The sequence below is a fragment of the Crinia signifera genome, chromosome 11, assembly GCF_055691185.1.
Source record: "Crinia signifera chromosome 11, ASM5569118v1, whole genome shotgun sequence".
Classification (NCBI taxonomy): Eukaryota; Metazoa; Chordata; class Amphibia; order Anura; family Myobatrachidae; genus Crinia; species Crinia signifera.
Window position 1 is genome coordinate 40,021,269 of NC_139227.1, and position 19,739 is coordinate 40,041,007.

Genomic DNA, 19,739 nt, shown 5'->3' on the forward strand with positions numbered 1-19,739 from the left:
GTGCTTACAAGCCACAGGGAGCAGTAGACAATACCTGATACTAATAAAAGGGCTGTAGGAGGCTCCAAACCAAACCTGGTCCCAACTCCATGTCCTGCTATAATGTGAGAGCTGAAGTTCTGGCAGGTAGGAAATGGACTGTCCTTAGCCAATAAACTCTGGCGAATGCTTCCAACCTGCACGGCTTAAAGTGAAGGTGGCCTACGAACCTGCCGGGGTTATACTAGTGGCGAATCTGTATTTTCAAGCAATTTATGGTTCAGTTCCTCTCCAATAAGCCGATCCCGTGGCTTAAACACAGTGCATAGAGAAAAAATGGAGACAGCGCACAATAAGTATAAGTATAGATATAACTTTATATAATAAACAAGCTCACATACAATGAAAGTAAAATATCAACAGCTTGCCAGCAGTATAAGCGGAGAGTCAGGGAGTTGTTTCTAACATCAGAGACACCAGGGAGTCGTTTCTAACGTCAAAGACACCCCCTGATGAAGTCCGAATGATGACGAAACGCGTTGGTAGTGGGTTCCCGCAGTGACGTGATTTCCATATGTGCGTCAAGGAGGTCGGTTTATCTACACGCTGGTGGCTGTGCGGCGCTGGTCTGACGTTAGAGACGTCTCCCTGACTGTCCGCTTATACTGCTGGCAAGCTGTTGTTATTTTACTTTAAATGTATGTGAGCTTGTTTATTATATAACGTTATATCTATACTTTTACTTATTGTGCGCTTAATTTTCTCTCTGTCTATATTCTAATTGCCTCACTCCCTGCGTGTTCACCCGTCTCGTTGCACTTAGCAGTGCAGGCGGGTGGGTGTGGGGCAACGGGGCCGCTCCCATGGGAACGCTCAGCGTTTCATGGGTATTCCCCAGAGAATGCTGGGCATTTCCATGTAAATGCACCTGTGATGTGGGTGCGGGGGGGGGGAGGGGGCGGGCAGCTGACAACAGCGGATGTCAGCTGCCGGCCCACTTCCAACACAGGGTACTCGTAGATGTGAGACACCAGACAAAATGTCAACATGCTTGATATTGCCAAAAAGTTCAACATAAGCAAAAAGTTGACACGGCAATGTTCTGCACATAAAAAGGTCCACAAAGGTTTTTCCATGATTTTGTTCACAATTTATTGGACTTTTTATACGCCGTCACCCACTCGATGTTCGCCAAGCTATTGAAAAGGGACATTACCCGAAACGCGTTTAGCATGACCTGGATCCTGAGAAGGGACGAACATTGAGTGGGTGACGGCACCTGGTTCTCCATTCCTGACCTTTCCGGAGGGTCACCGGGGTATACCATCAATTCCAGGGACAGTTACTCACACCTTGGTTCCAGCTTGCCTTGTGATCGGTACTATGCTTTATACTTGGTCATCTACATGTGAGTGTATTATGTATTAAAATCCCATTGTTTTTAATGATCTGCACCATTGTTGCTCTTTTTGGATTTCTCCCCTTGTATGTGACATTGGGACAGATCTATTAAGCCTTAACAAGAGATAAATGAAAGGGTGATAAGAAGAGATAAACATCCAGCCAATCAGCTCCTTACTGACTTTTTTCAAACACAGCCTGTAACATGGCAGTTAGCAGGCGATTGGCTGGACATTTATCCCTCTTTATAGGCCTTGCATTTATCTCTCGGTAAAGCTTAATACATCTGCCCCCGTTATTCTGAAAAAGAAGAGTTGCTGTCTTGCCAGTTGGATCCATATGAATGCTTATTTATACAACTAGGATATTGTAAGTGCATACAGTATCTACCTCATAATTATCAATAAATTACTGTATCTACCCTCTGCACTTAAAGTGTATTTCTACTTCCTTGGCAATATGTTTGCCTCATTGGCTGCATAACGCCAAGGTCTCATCCACAGATTACTATACGTGGACTTGAAATTAAGTTTTGGAATCTCTTAAAGGGACAGTACCCATTTTTATTTCTCTAACACTCATGGTGTGAATTGGGAGCGCTTCATTGAGTGTTTGCTTATTTTTTCTACTGTATGTCAACCTTTTATCAACACTGACCTACTGCATGTTAACCTTTTGTCAATGCTGACATATTGCATATCGATCTTTTGGTGTCACTGTCAACCCTTTGAGCCCCACACAAAATAATAATGTGATGATAAGAACAGATATGTGCAGAAGTCGGAGGTAACCAATGAAACCACCCATTTTACGGACAGGCAAATGACAGGCATTACAAAATACAACAAGAGTGGAAGCAGCGCTTAAATTTGACTCTGATTAAAAAAACATTACATAAACACAATTATCAAAATGGCAGTTTAAAATAACCCTGCTCTCCTTCAATAGGCTTGACTGGCTAGAGAAGTCCTCTTTATCAAGGTTGTATTATGGGCATATTTTGTGATCTCACCACGGTTGGAATTGTGGGGTTTTTCCAGATAAGTCCAATCGTCCTCTCTATGTTGCGGGTGTGCACTGGTGGTAGATAGCCGCTGGAGGAATACCAGGATCCTGTAGGAATTTCCCAAAGTTGGTGGTGGTGGCCTTGGATGGATATGGGTCCAAGGACTTTGCCAATTGCCCGTAGATGATGGCCTGTTTCAGAGGTATTTCTTCAAAATAATTTTTGCCAGGAGCGGTGCCAGTAGGAGTGGTTGGAGTGGGTCTCAAGGTGCTCACCTTGCTGCTTCCACTCTTGTTGTATTTTGTTGTATTCACCTTAAGAGGTCTGCTATAACCTCTTACAAGCAGCTGCTACTTAATCAGAGGAACCACTCATTTCACGCGCCTAGTTAACCATTTTTGGTAAACACCCCCTTTTTGCAAATGACAGGCATTGGCTGATTGGTTGCTAACGAGTCACTGTGTATTATGCAGGTGGTATAGAGCAGCTGTATATCAGCTGCCCCCCCCCCCCCCCCCTCTCCAGCTGATGTGGAACTATACACCCACAATTGTGCTATTATAGCATGCTGGGATATGTAGTTGTGCCAGCAGCTGGGGAGCGGCCATTTTATATAGGATTGAGTTTTTGGTCTCTGAGTGTTCCGAATACAAAGTAGAGAATTCAGGACACTTCATAGGTCTTTATCATAATGTTTAGTTTATGGTCTATTTTTAGGCAAAGCCGGTACATTCGCATTTTATGATGCTTAAAAATGAATTTTCACTTCTCAGCACTATGCCCAAAAGCATTTATCAGCGGACAGGTAAAGCTTCAATGGTTTTCTAAATTTAAACTCCAGAAAGGAACTTTTCAAAGAGTTCACAGGCTGGGAAAATGATACAGAAATGAATTTCCATCGCTCATCTAAGTCCGGGTATCTGAAGTGGAATTTCACAGACGGCTGCACCTGATGAAGTGTTTTATCACATGCAATGCTATCGTTTCCCGGTCCACTTATCTCTGAAGGCTCTGTGGCGGTTAGATGCTGGAGTCCGTTCAGCTGATGCGCATGCTGCACCTCTCTCTTCCTACCTATGTTACTATGGGAGGCAATAAGTTGAGTTCATAGAATTACTATAAAGACATTTAGAGGTTTTCTCTGTCTTTTCTAGATGAAGGAAGGATCGGACCTTACCACATGGTGGATGATTTGGGGCATGGACAGCAGAAAGGTAAAACCTAAGATTTGGCAGCTTCTCCAGCATTTCTTGGAGGGATCGGGGGGAGTATATTACATAATGTAGAAGTGAACATGGCTTCTTTCCCTTTTCTTCTAAAAACAGCTCATAATGGAGGCTTGAAATACAACGTCTATATGGAAAATATGATGCAACCTGATACGCTCTAGAACATGACAAAGTACCTTTATGAGGTTTTCTTCCAGAGACTATAAATAGTGTACATTTAGAATTTCAACATGGTCTGACTGTGGACGGTCACATGTCAACATGTCAATTGTCGACAATTACATTTAGCATTCACTTTGAATGTAAACCTAACTCTATGCCCAATGCGGACAATCGAAATGTTGACATTCTGACTACATACCACACTCCAGATCCAAGGAGAGCATGAAAATGTATCTTCATTTGGTTTTGTTCCACACTTTAGAAGAACACTGAAATGTCTCTTTACTGGGTTTTGTTACAATTACCAGGAGAACATCGAAATGTCTTATCATTGGGTTTTTGTTCCAGATACCAGGAGAACATGTAAAGGTCTCTTTACTGGGATTCATTCCAGACCCCAGGAGAACATGGAAATGTCTCTGCATTGGGATAACATGGAAAGGTCTCTTCATTGGCTTATGTCCCAGAAACCAGGAGAACATTTAAAGGTCTCTTTACTGGGTTTTGTTCCAGACCCCAGGAGAACATGACAATGTCGCTGCATTGGGTTATGTTCCAGACTCCAAAACAATATGGAAATGTCTCTTCATTGGGTTATGTCCAAGACCTCAGGAGAACATGGCAATGTTTCTTCATTGGGTTATGTCCCAGACCCCAGGTAAACATGGAAATGTTTCTCCATTGGGTTACGTCCCAGATCTCAAGAGAACACAGAAATGTCTCATTGGGTTTTGTTCAAGACCCCAGGAGAGCATGAAAAGGTCTCTTCACTGATTATCTTGCAGTCCCCAGTAGAAAATGGAAATGTCTGTTCATTAGTTATGTCCCAGACCCTCATGAGAACAAGAAAATGTCTCTTGATTGGGTTTTGCTCTAGATCCCAGGATAATGTAGAAATGTCCCTTTATTGGGGTATGTTGCACAACCCAATAGAGACCATGATCAATTAACGGCTTTATATTCCAGCAAAGCATGGTAAAGTCTCTGCATGGAATCACAGGACACAGACAGCAGGAGAACATGACATGGTCTCACTACAGTCTCAGAAAGCGGACTGTGCAGAACTGCTGTAACCAGCCAACATCGAGGTCACCAAGTGTTTATACTGTGCGTCAGCCACAAATCCTTACAATTCAGCAACAGAATTCATTTATTTATAGAAACTGGTGTTAAGAGGTATTATTTATATGATAAATATCACATTTTACCATAAATTAGGTCAAAACTATTGCAGGTTGTGTATGGTCGATATATAAAGTCTCTTGTATTACTGTAAACCATAAATTAGTTTATTTAATTGAGGGGGTCTTAAGAACAGTAAATGGGACCCACTGTAACCAAAGTTCATGACTTCTAGATAGTTTTTCTTTATACACTGGACCTGCTCTTTCAAAATTGCATTACAAGAAACAAAGCTCTTGGGGTAAGCATCTCTAACAGACAGTGGCTTTATCATGTTACGGTTCCACCTACATGAAATAATGATGTTTTGTTCATGTTAGGATTTTACTTATTAAAACCAGGTGTAATATTATTCCATGCAACACGCTGATGGTCACAGTGACCTGTCCCATCGGGTGCAGATTCTGTTCTGTAGAACCTGTACATTTGCACAACCTTATTTTCCAAGTTCCTGATCATGTGCAAATAAACCAATACATTCTCTGCCAGGCGACTACACGGGGAACAGTGACGCCAGCAGAAGAACTATAGATCATGCGCAGGCTATTTATATGACGCAGAACCACGACAGCTAGCTGGATACATTTGATGGGATCTGTGGTGCTTTGACAGCCGGAGAGAATGGTCTGTTATAGACACAGGAGGAAACAGACATCCACGCTCAGAACCGCCACCCGCCAGACCAATGCTACATGTCAGGGACTCCTTAGGGCTCCTTTGCAAAGCAAGCTTCCTCCGTAATCACACAGCAACCGGAATGAGTCGCCCACTGCATTTATAGCCTTGAAATAAATGTGATCTTTACCCTTTGCAGTGAGTCACACACGCTAAGTGTCACAGAGAGCAGCAACATAGCACGTGGATGTTAGTGTTAATATATCATGTCTACATGGAATAAAAAGCAATTGCATAAACAAAGCACCCTAGCAGAACACACAGATGCTGCTTTTTAAATCTTTTATTTCTGCACCAGCAGGAAGTGTGTCTGTAATCTGATTGGTGGATATGTCTGCAAGAAGGGCTGATTGGTCAGTGCGAGGAGGTGTGGCCATAGGCGAATCTAGAATTATGGCAATGGGTGGTCCCAGATCTAAACACAACAGCAAGGGGACCTTTGCGCGGCTCAGCCGCGCGGCAAAAAGAGGGCGTGGTTTCATGTAAAAGAGGCGTGGTATCACAAAAATAGGTGTGGTATTACACTTTAGACCATACACAGTAATGCCCATTACACATTTTAGAAAACTCTGTAATACCCATTACACATAAAGCCACACGCCGTAATGCCAATTATACATAAGGCCACACAACATAATGCCCATTACACATTGTGCCACACCTCATGATGCCCATTACATACTATATAACAAACCGTAATGCCCATTACATATTTGTTACATGAGTGCTGCTTACCTACGTGCTCATTGCTAGAGGGTTCTTGCTTGATGGCACCATAGTACCCATTACACATGCTGCGGCACACCATAGTACCCATTACACATGATGCCGCACACCATATTACCCATTACACATGATGCCTCGCACCATAGTACCCATTACACATGATGCTGCACACATAATGCCCCTTACACATGGTGCTGCACACATAATGCTCCTTACACATGATGCTGCACACCGTAATGCCCCTTACACATAAAGCCACACATTATGCGTAATGCCCCCACATACCGCCACTTGTAGCGTCCCTTAAGCAATGCCCCCAAAAGTGCCACTTACTGTAAATTTTTATATGAGCCTTCGCTGCTGCTGCAGGGAGAGATGGAGAGCGGTGCAGCTGCTTCTATGGGGAGAGGAGCAGAGCACAGCACAGCGCATGCTCCCACTCCCCTCCTGGTGTCCCCTCTAGCCGAGTGGACATTTGAAATATTGTGCGCGCTGTTGTTGTGCGTGACGTCTGCGGAGCACGCCGGGCACCGGCACCACATGATTAAAGGGGGGGCGGGCTGAGGTGAAAGCGGGGAGAAGAATTGGAGCGGAAGCTGCAGGGGTGACAGTCACTGACAGCTGGGCAGAGAGCAGGGGGCTACCCGGCTGTATTCAGAGCACTGCAGGTCACGGCTATTTGAAATAATACCCCTTTCACAACAGAAAAAGCAGGGATTTACCCGGGAATATGGTCCAGGATCATGCAGGGACATTCCCAGGCTGACCCCTTATACACCAGCCTAGTCCCTGTATTTTCTGGTGTGAGGGGGAGAGACAACCACTCCCCTCTCCCTACCCCCCTTTAACCAACCAGCTATATCTTCGGAACCAACTGACCCATTTACATGAGACCAGTATCATATTGAAGAACTTTTGAGTTGGCCCTGTGAAACTGGGCTGTTTGCTTTCAGAGAAATCTGCCCTCAAAGAACATAAACAGTCATGAAATTACATTTATGAAAAAAAAAAAAAAAAAACGGTTTAACCTCAATATCCCTGGAACCAATTAACCCATATGGATCCAGCCTGGTATCAGATTGAAGGCCCAGCGATTTGGGTTCGACTGAGATCAACCTCGAGCTTCAGCGATGCTGAAGGGGGAACTGGCAGTCGTTGAACTGGGTGAGGGTCGGAATTAGCGGGTCCCATGTTATCCTATAGGGAAAACGTTCCAGCTTTGCCTGGCAGTATCTCCGGTTCCCAGGGGGCTAGAGACACGGAGCTGGGCTCGTTGGAAAGCCCCATCCCTCAGCTACAAAAGGGGCTGTGCACCCCCGGACCACCCCCTAGATTCGCCTATGGGTGTGGCCATGCTATAACACAGGATTCTTCTTTCATTAAATCTTTATATTTAATTGAGAAACAATTTCAAATACAGTATTCAGATGCTACAGTACATGCAGATCCCCAACTGCTTAGGTTCCTCCTAGGTTTTCAGACCGCATGTTGAATGCTATGGTTGTGATGTAGTTTTTCATTCTAGAATGAAAGTTCCCCCGAAGTTTAAGCCTCCACCAGGGTTTTGCAAGTTTGTAAGGTATTCTATACAGATATAGCAGAACGTCAGACTCTTACCTGATTAGAATATCGCATGCTGATGTTTCTCTGATCCCGACGATGAACGTAACGGTGTAAGGGGTCAATATCATTTGGACTGATCAGTTCTTCTACTGCAAAGAAAAAAAAAAGGAAACAAAAAACAACATCTTAAGTTAGAAGTGATCTGCATGGTCTCCTTACATGAATTATGGGGGTGTCCCTCCCCAAGGACATTCTCCTCCGTATGATAGGGATCCACATATCCATTGGATCCCCACCACAGATGCACGAATAAGCCACAAGCTGAGCATTATACCTCCTACATTTCCCGATCCCACCACTGCTTGGCCATTAGTTTTATGAGGTTTCAGAACCAGCGTAACAAGGGAGTTGCTGCCTAAATTGGGCGTGGCTTGAGGGCACCTCCCACACTGTGGTCTTTGTGCCCCCCCCCCAGACATGAGTTGACCATTGTCTTTTTTCCATGTTGACAATATGGTGTTGACCTATTGACTATATCTAGACAGTGTGCAGCTATCATCCGTAATCTGGGCCATATGGTGTCACTCTGAGAGCGCCTTTCTTCACACTTTGCTTCTTATTGGCATTGCAGACTTGAGCAATCGTGTATGAGGACACATCTGTACATCCCAACGTAATGAAATACATCAGATTCCTTACTAAGATAGCAGCAATATATTTAAGCTATACTCCTGTGCGCGATGCTAATGTGCGGAGCCCTGGCAGCTGAAATCTTGCAGAAACCGGCGTACACAACACCTCGCAAAACTTCTAATATATTTCACTGCCAAACAATTGTTGATTAAAACAGGGCATAAGAGTGTGATGCATTGTTGTTTCAGTGCATATATAAACACCTACTGTACGTTCTTCTTACCTGGGAATTGTATTCATGTAGCTCAACAATAAGTCATGGGAAGTAAATGTGTTCTACAATGTATGCCGAGCATTTACACCTCTCCTACTGGGTCTTCTAGCGATAACTAGTGCCCGGCTCCATGCCCCCCAGCTGAAGCTCAGCACGACAAACACAATATGACTCAAAAATGATGAGATGGTCGCTCTGCATTGTAAGCATGTCTGTGTTCTAGTTTCCTACAGCTACTAAGCAGCACAGCATAGGAGAAGACGCATGCACTGAATGACAATTGTGTGTCTGTAACCTCATTCGCTTTAATAATGTGAAACTTCTATTACAAGAGGTCTCTGGGGCCGAGGAGTTTAGCTGGTCAGCATTGGACCGCGTGAGCGTGGCCTGTCGCTGGAAATTGCTATGTAAGTTATACTCACTCTCATCATTTCAGTAGGAGTTCTGGGCACACAATGCAAATCATATGATCGGTCCCTGTTGCTGGGGTGGTTTTCAGATCTGAGACGGAACAGTGTCATCATAAAATTACCTACAAACCCTGGTTTATAATCACCTATTTATGATTTTTGGAAATTGTTGCAGAATTGTAAACACTAGCTGATGCCGCTTAACCTCACACTGCCATGTGTGCTAAACATGGCGGAGGCACTAGAGCAGTGGTTGTCAAATTCGGTCCTCAGATCATGTTATCCAGGTTACGGGGCAGGAGTGCTGTGTATCACCAAATGTAACATTTAAAAAAATCATCATGTGACCTGAAAAACATGACCTGTACGGGTTCTGGGGACAGAGCTGGAGAACCTCTGAACAGGAGAATCCACCTGTCCACTAATTGGAAATACTGCCATTACTCAAACTTGGGGCAGAGTAAGGTGAATAGATTCTTATGCCCAGGTGATGACATTGGTTTCCAATACATAGGGCCTTATTCTAGTTCACTCTTTCTGACAAAATCCTTCTTAGATGGACAAAACCATGTGCACTGCAGGTGGGGCAGATGTTACTTGTGCAGAGAGAATTAGATTTGGATGGGGTTTTACTTCAAAGTGAGATCTATATTGCAGTGTAAAAATAAAGCAGCCAGTATTTGCCCTGCACAGAAACAAAATAACTTTCCCAAATGTAACTCTCTCTGCACATGTTGTATCTGCCACACCTGCAGCACAGCATGGTTTTCTCCATTAAAAAGGAGTTTCCTTCTGCAAACCGACCTGAATCACCCCCTTAGTCTTATAATGGCTGCTGTATTCTAAACCTTCATGTTGTGAGGGAGCGAAGTCTTATAATGGCTGCTGTATACTACACCTTACAGTTGTGAGGGGCTAAGTCTGATAATGGCTGCTGTATACTACACCTTACGGTTATGAGCGAGCCAAGTCATATAATGGCTGCTTAATACTACACCTTCATGCTGTGAGGGAGCTAAGTCTTATAATGGCTGCTGTATACTACACCTTCATGTTGTGAGGGAGCGAAGTCTTATAATGGCTGCTGTATACTACACCTTACGGTTATGAGGGAGCCAAGTCATATAATGGCTGCTTAATACTACACCTTCATGTTGTGAGGGAGCTAAGTCTTATAATGGCTGCTGTATACTACACCTTATGGTTATGAGGGAGCCAAGTTATATAATGGCTGCTGTATACTACACCTTCATGCTGTGAAGGAGCTAAGTCATATCATGGCTGCTTTATACTACATCATGTTGTTAGGGAGCTAGACTTATAATGGCCGCTGTATCCTACACCGTAAGGTTGTTATGGATCTAAGTCTTATAAACTGCTGCTGTTTATACTACACCTAAAAATTGTGAGGAAGCTGAGTCTTATAATGGCTGCTGTACACTAGAACATGCAGTTTTGAGGGAGCGTAAACTCTAATCGCCATCATGTAAAGCAGCTAGTAGAGTACAACTGAAACAACAGCATGTTCTACTCATAGATTTGGCTTTCATATAATCTTTTAATGTAAGTGACTGCTCCATTTTAAGGCAGCTGCACCTTTTGTAACACACAAGGAAATATATCACCTATGGACGCAATTCTCCATTTGTTATCAAAATCTGGTCTAAATCCTAATTTCATCCTATAACGGTCCCCACTTTGGGGGGCATGAAATTAGGCGGAATGCAATTGTGGCTCTGCTGATCATTCTGAAAACAAATAATTATTGTAGCAGTGTGAGACCCGGCTTCCTAACCCTCCGCTGAGCAGCCCTCTAATTTTCTCAGCATCCCCATATCTACGTAGGATTACCTCAGAGGACTGTACCAGGCATACAGTGGGCTACTGGTGACAACTGGAATGGACTGGATTATGTAACCTAATTAGAAAAAGTATTTTCTGTATTTTATTTTTCCTTTATCTGTAAAGAAAGGTTCAGCACAGTACAGAATATCGTCATCTTACTGTTCCCTGTTCCAAGGTCAAAATAAATATTTCCAGTGGAACGGTGGAAAGTGGCGGACAAAGATATAGAGCTTTTAAAATCTGCAGTTCTAAAACTAGTTATTGCTCCTGTGTAAGTGGTTTATAACCCTCTGTACCGGCAAACACCATATCGCGCCATTCAGATGCTGCTTTAGGAACGCCAGAGATCACAGGGTGCATCTCAGTACTATATCAGGGCTAATTCACCTTACATTTAAAGCGTTAGTTATTTCAAATGACATCGTTTTCATGAGCCCGCAATCAGCCCTCATTAGTAGATGCTTACCCACATGTACCTATTAGCGGACTTTCACACTCATTTCTTAATTTAGCGTCAGAATCACATTGCCAACTTGTCCACGTGTACGGTAATGATGCCATGTCATGGCAACAGGTTTGGGTTTGGTACATGACCTTGATTAATGCAAGACAGACGTTCAAGATGAGCTCTGGATGACCATGCATGTCCACCACAGATGACAATTGGTGTGGCACTGACAGTTTGATAAAGGAGGACAGGAGCCTTCGAGTGAGTGATATTACCAACAAACTGAACTTATTGGCGGGTACTGTGCACAACATGGAACCTCAATGTGTGACCATGTTACCACCAGCCTCGCCATCTGACGCTGGAGCAGTGTGACGGATATGAGGTGACAGCAGCGGTCCACCTGCTCTGGCAGGAATTTAAAGTGTAACAGAGAACATTACACGCATGAAAGGTCATCTGTTACCAGACTCATACCGCTTTCACATTGCATTTGCTGCGTCTGGCACTTTCACACTAAAAGGGTTAATCCCTTTTTATATCCCGGGTCGAATTGCCGGGTTGGTCATTGCCGGGATTGCAAATTCATTCAATGTTACCCTCCCCCCTTACTTTCCCCTCCAACTGTAATCATCACTGGGGCTGGTTAAGGCATTGTTTTATTTTAGATCTCTGTGCATCTGTACCTGCCATCTCTAGGATCTGTACCTGTCATATGTCCTATATTCAATTATGTAATGCAAAAAGATGTAAGACAAGAGGATGCAAGCAATGGAACTGCACTTAACTTTGGGACTTCCTAAAACCACAACTAACACTGGGTAAAGTCATAGAACAAGAATATTCTATAACTTCATCCATTAATATTTGCAAGCGACAAAAGCAAAGGGATATAACACTGTGCAGCCGGAATTACTTTAACTATTTCTCACTGCAGGCACATTACAGACTTCTGGGCATAATGATACATAAAGGCCAATCAACGTCAGTTCATTGGAGTACAAAAACACTGAGGAAACATGATCCCAAATCATTTCCACATTGTTCCTTTAAGCAGCCAGATGCTGTTTTGCTTCCAGTAATTGGCAGCAGTACCTGAGAGAGTCACAGGAAGACGAAATCATGAAAGATATATTTACATATATTAGGATTGAAGGAATAATGCACAACTCAATTTGATCACCTGTTGCAGTAAAGTACAGACTGACCCATTCGCCCACTCTAATCTAGAATGCCAAAGCCACATCCCACACTGTGACAACTGGACTGGCTATGGGGCAAAAAGATAAAACGGCAACACAAGGCATGTGACATCGCTGGTCCTAAAACAAGTAGAGGATTTCCTAACCCCTAAATGGACATATTAATTAAGTATAAAAATGGCAGATTTATTGTAATGCATATGATCAAATACTAGTGCTACCTGCTGGGTAATATTTGCTCTTAGTAGGAGGTGATCTACGGAAGTATAAAACCTATTTGCAACAAAAGTTGTGTGTTAGCCTTATATGTTCACAGTATATGACACCTGCAACATAACTCATCTCTTCAGGCAAGCTTATCAAATTCCAGAACCAGTCACAGAACCTTGCATTCTGGTGGAATCGATGCAATAAAGAATACAGTATCTATCCTTATGTATCAATGCCTATTTCCCTATAGATTGTAAGCTTGTGAGCAGGGCCCTCCTACAGTACCTTTTGACTGTCTGTAAATACCCTGTTTGTTGTATCACGGTCTCCTTTGTAAAGCGCAATGGAATATGCTGCGCTATATAAGAAACTGTTAATAAATAAATAATAAATAAATGTAGTGGTTCACGGTGCACTAGACTATCAGCAGTTTTTATCAAGGCACGTCATGATAAAAATTATTTTATTGATAAACAAATTTAAAAAAAGGGCCCAAATGTCACTTGTAGGGTGAGTTATGCAGTGGGGTACAGCTGTGCTTCTGATGGTCCACATATTTCATTATTGGCAGCCACTAGCATGGGATTTGTCTATCACTTTGACCATAAAAAAAATCAGATTTTGTCCTGACACCAACTCCAGACGCCTCTGCAAGATCCTCCCAGAACTCCCAGGTGCCTCGACCAGGGGTAAATTACCCCAAATGGTGTAAATATGAAATTCATGGGGGTAATGGACAATTGCGCTGCTGAGACATATCCAGGCATGCATATGAATCTATATGCATGCCTGTCTGTCTCGGCAGCACAACCATCCATTACCCCCAGGAATTTCATTACTTTGCATATAGAATCTATTTATAGATTATATATGCATGCCCGGCTGTGTGTGTTACAGTACTGTAGTGTACAAGGACCTGACGCAGGTCAATGAGTCAGGCCCTTGTGTGATGCACCAGGCCACGCCTCCAAGTATGTAAGTAGAGATGACTAGTTACTGCGCCATCTCGGCAGCGCGCAGTCTGTACAGCCACTGCGGCACCATGTTTCTTTGCCTGGTTATAGGCTCCTGTCAATGTATACCCATCTCTAGTCTAGGAAAAACACAGACTGTCACTATATCATCTTGTAATACTGAAACTAATAGTTACTTGGACGTCGCATTATCAATGGCTATACCATACACAGCCTGGCAGCCATTGATGTTGATGATGATTACTATATATGGCTGTGTGTGGTACAAATTTTGTACCACACACAGCCATTCATGATAATTATCATCATCATCATCAATGGCCGCCAGGCTGTGTACCATACTAGCAGGATATATCATAAATTTCTGGGGGTACAGTGGGTACTTGTGTACTTGCACAGCTCCTATCGCATGCCATATGTCAGAAATGGTGTGCCAGCGCTGGCTGTTTTAAGAAAACAATACGCGGTTTATAATACAAATATACAAATTTATTGGTAACAACACTTTAGAAACACTTTAAGAACACTAAAGGTGAATCGCTCTAGATGGTGCTAAAAGCACTATATTTGGGGCATCATTTGTGCAAAAAACAAGTAGATAGAAAGTCGGCTGTATATTACCATCCCTTTTTGTGCCTGGTGATTTTTGGAGCCAGGATATGGTGACAAATGTCCGTGATGTGTCCTATAATTTCAAGGACTCAGGGTTCCCATAGATTGTGTGTCCTCTGATTGTCGTCTGGACAGGATTAGGGACAAAGCAGATATCCCAAAGGTGGTTTTGTAATCCAGGAATTCTTGAGGGTCATCTAGGGATGAATGGACTCGTCACTTGTAGAGGGATGGATAACAGTCATACAGCAGGTATTAGGTGGTGCTCAACGCGTTTCCCCGGTATCACCGGCTTCATCAGGAGCAAATATGTCTGTGGTGGACTCAGGGCATGGTTTATATACCTGTAGTTAATTACCTAGATGATTCACCTGTACAATCAATTATGTCTAAAAACATTTAAGAAATGAAAGAACCGCGTATATATTTAGTTATCTCTAAAGTAATCTCTATATAGGAGGCAGTCAATTGGATTGTGGTATGTTTTGAAATATATAATTACCATTTTTAACCAAAGAAAGTTTGGAAAGAGACAGGAAGTATATTTGCAAGGGTCACAAAACCCGGAAGTGATTCATTCGTATTCAGGTTAAATGTTTTCAGTACCCATGATTTTTATATGAGTTAAACATATCAACATATATTTACCAATGTGTCCGAATTCTCCGCTGCACCGGATGGTGTCCGGAGCGTCTAGCCACTGTGAGCCGATTGCCAGTATCGGTCTCACTAGCGGCAGCCCGCTGCCGGAGTTCCGGGTACAACACCCGCGTTGCCAGGCGACAGACGCGATCACGTGACGCTGCGTGATTCGCGTCATCTCATGGCAACTGGATGTACGACGCCGGGCGTGTTTGCGTCTCAGAGGAGGACGTTGGACGTCCTTACATCACAGGTTGTGATGATTCTCCGGCGCAATACCAAGCGGCGTCCATCGCGTTGTCTAGGCAACGCCCGGGGGTCCAATCTCCTGAGAGGAGTTAGGACGGAGGATCAGAAGGACAAATAATGACAATGAATAACGCAATGGGAGGAATATCAATAGATCGCAATGTGTGTCATTTTACATATAATCGAAAAGGAAGCTACAGTATACAGTTCTTATACGCAATGTGCAAATATTATTTTCTCTCTTAGATTATTTTTCATGGTTTATCTAAATCACTTATACACATTTAATATTATTCAATGACAGAATATACATAAAATAAATATATTAGTAATAAAAATAAATATAAAAATAATAATAATAAAATAATACGATAAAATAAAATAATAAAAAATCAAAGAATTTATAAAAACAAATAACAATGAATTTATAAAAAATCACAGTACTGTATTTAATTCAATCATTTCATTTAGACCGTCCGGGTGAAGAGAACCAAATTTTAGAGTCCAATAGATCTCTCTTTTACAGAGTAGATTAAATCTATCCCCTCCTCGTGATGTACATAGAACCTGTTCTAGACCAATAATAGTTAAACATGCTGGATTTGAATTATGTTGATTTTTATAGTGTCTCGATACACTATGTTGTGCAAAGCCCTTTAAAATATTTCTTCTGTGTTCCATAAACCTGGTGCGTAAACACCTGGTTGTTCTACCAATATATGGAAGGTTGCACCCACATTTTAAGAGGTAGATTACATATACCGAATCACAATTGATAAAGGTTTTGGGAACATGGGGTTGTTGTTCGGATGGAGTTATGATATTCTGTTTTTGGAAGTGTTTGCACATTGTGCATTTAGTTTTACCACATTTAAAGAAACCCTTTGGTTTCTCGGGGAGCCACGTAAGATGGTCACTATTTTTTGTCACTATTTGATCTTTTTTAAGGTGACTGGGTGCAAGGATTGTTTTGAGGGTCCTGTTCTTTTTATATATAATTTTTGGTTTTTCTGGGATAATGGTAGTCAAAATTTTGTCCTGGTGTAAAACCCTATAGTTCCGAGTAACAATATTTCTTATTTCATTAGAACAATTATTAAATTTGCTAATAAAGGCCAAATTTTTGTCTGTGTCTGGGTTGTCTTTTTCATTTGTGTTTTGATTTTTAGTGCTTTTTTGTTGTTTTTGTTTAAGGAGATCTTTTCTCTCCATTTGAAGTGTTTCTTTTAATGCTTCCTTCAGAAGGGAATCAGGGTATTCCCTTTCTAGGAAGGACTCAGACATAATATTGGCTTGTTCTAAGAATTGTTCTGTTTCGGTGCAATTACGCCTTAGGCGCATAAATTGTCCTTTGGGGATATTTGTTTTCCAGGGCATATAATGAGCGCTTTTAAAGTGAACATAAGAATTAGTGTTCACCGGTTTAACATAATTGGAAGAGATGATTTTATCATCTTTGACCTCGAGAGTCACGTCCAGGAAGTTCAATGAGTCATCTGTTAACTTCCTGGACGTGACTCTCGAGGTCAAAGATGATAAAATCATCTCTTCCAATTATGTTAAACCGGTGAACACTAATTCTTATGTTCACTTTAAAAGCGCTCATTATATGCCCTGGAAAACAAATATCCCCAAAGGACAATTTATGCGCCTAAGGCGTAATTGCACCGAAACAGAACAATTCTTAGAACAAGCCAATATTATGTCTGAGTCCTTCCTAGAAAGGGAATACCCTGATTCCCTTCTGAAGGAAGCATTAAAAGAAACACTTCAAATGGAGAGAAAAGATCTCCTTAAACAAAAACAACAAAAAAGCACTAAAAATCAAAACACAAATGAAAAAGACAACCCAGACACAGACAAAAATTTGGCCTTTATTAGCAAATTTAATAATTGTTCTAATGAAATAAGAAATATTGTTACTCGGAACTATAGGGTTTTACACCAGGACAAAATTTTGACTACCATTATCCCAGAAAAACCAAAAATTATATATAAAAAGAACAGGACCCTCAAAACAATCCTTGCACCCAGTCACCTTAAAAAAGATCAAATAGTGACAAAAAATAGTGACCATCTTACGTGGCTCCCCGAGAAACCAAAGGGTTTCTTTAAATGTGGTAAAACTAAATGCACAATGTGCAAACACTTCCAAAAACAGAATATCATAACTCCATCCGAACAACAACCCCATGTTCCCAAAACCTTTATCAATTGTGATTCGGTATATGTAATCTACCTCTTAAAATGTGGGTGCAACCTTCCATATATTGGTAGAACAACCAGGTGTTTACGCACCAGGTTTATGGAACACAGAAGAAATATTTTAAAGGGCTTTGCACAACATAGTGTATCGAGACACTATAAAAATCAACATAATTCAAATCCAGCATGTTTAACTATTATTGGTCTAGAACAGGTTCTATGTACATCACGAGGAGGGGATAGATTTAATCTACTCTGTAAAAGAGAGATCTATTGGACTCTAAAATTTGGTTCTCTTCACCCGGACGGTCTAAATGAAATGATTGAATTAAATACAGTACTGTGATTTTTTATAAATTCATTGTTATTTGTTTTTATAAATTCTTTGATTTTTTATTATTTTATTTTATCGTATTATTTTATTATTATTATTTTTATATTTATTTTTATTACTAATATATTTATTTTATGTATATTCTGTCATTGAATAATATTAAATGTGTATAAGTGATTTAGATAAACCATGAAAAATAATCTAAGAGAGAAAATAATATTTGCACATTGCGTATAAGAACTGTATACTGTAGCTTCCTTTTCGATTATATGTAAAATGACACACATTGCGATCTATTGATATTCCTCCCATTGCGTTATTCATTGTCATTATTTGTCCTTCTGATCCTCCGTCCTAACTCCTCTCAGGAGATTGGACCCCCGGGCGTTGCCTAGACAACGCGATGGACGCCGCTTGGTATTGCGCCGGAGAATCATCACAACCTGTGATGTAAGGACGTCCAACGTCCTCCTCTGAGACGCAAACACGCCCGGCGTCGTACATCCAGTTGCCATGAGATGACGCGAATCACGCAGCGTCACGTGATCGCGTCTGTCGCCTGGCAACGCGGGTGTTGTACCCGGAACTCCGGCAGCGGGCTGCCGCTAGTGAGACCGATACCGGCAATCGGCTCACAGTGGCTAGACGCTCCGGACACCATCCGGTGCAGCGGAGAATTCGGACACATTGGTAAATATATGTTGATATGTTTAACTCATATAAAAATCATGGGTACTGAAAACATTTAACCTGAATACGAATGAATCACTTCCGGGTTTTGTGACCCTTGCAAATATACTTCCTGTCTCTTTCCAAACTTTCTTTGGTTAAAAATGGTAATTATATATTTCAAAACATACCACAATCCAATTGACTGCCTCCTATATAGAGATTACTTTAGAGATAACTAAATATATACGCGGTTCTTTCATTTCTTAAATGTTTTTAGACATAATTGATTGTACAGGTGAATCATCTAGGTAATTAACTACAGGTATATAAACCATGCCCTGAGTCCACCACAGACATATTTGCTCCTGATGAAGCCGGTGATACCGGGGAAACGCGTTGAGCACCACCTAATACCTGCTGTATGACTGTTATCCATCCCTCTACAAGTGACGAGTCCATTCATCCCTAGATGACCCTCAAGAATTCCTGGATTACAAAACCACCTTTGGGATATCTGCTTTGTCCCTAATCCTGTCCAGACGACAATCAGAGGACACACAATCTATGGGAACCCTGAGTCCTTGAAATTATAGGACACATCACGGACATTTGTCACCATATCCTGGCTCCAAAAATCACCAGGCACAAAAAGGGATGGTAATATACAGCCGACTTTCTATCTACTTGTTTTTTGCACAAATGATGCCCCAAATATAGTGCTTTTAGCACCATCTAGAGCGATTCACCTTTAGTGTTTTTAAAGTGTTTCTAAAGTGTTGTTACCAATAAATTTGTATATTTGTATTATGAACCGCGTATTGTTTTCTTAAAACAGCCAGCGCTGGCACACCATTTCTGTTTTTTCTTGTATTTGGGTCTGACAAACCCAGTGCCAGCAGCTGTTGATAGCGCACCACACATTACCTCTTTTTTCGCATGCCATATGTAGTGGCATGCGATGCGATATTACCGTGGTTTTATGCATTTTTGGTAAAAATCGTATGAGATCGCATGCGAAGCGTGAAGTGTGGTGAGCGCAGCGAGCCCCGCGAGGGGACGCGGATACCTTCACAGGTATCCGCGTCCCCTCGCGGGCTTCACAGGTA

The 19,739-nt window shown here is 41.9% G+C and overlaps 1 protein-coding gene across 4 annotated transcripts in view; it reads right to left on the reverse strand.

Annotated features, from left to right (window-relative positions):
- The window catches only part of LOC146045878 (phosphorylase b kinase regulatory subunit beta-like), a 210,242-nt gene that overhangs the window by 39,601 nt on the left and 150,902 nt on the right, over positions 1–19,739 (reverse strand). For all 4 annotated transcript variants that reach the window (XM_083164989.1, XM_083164987.1, XM_083164990.1 and 1 more), the window contains one exon: positions 7,978–8,072. In XM_083164989.1, the coding sequence (XP_083021115.1) occupies positions 7,978–8,072 (95 nt within the window). The remainder of the gene's footprint in view (positions 1–7,977; positions 8,073–19,739) is intronic.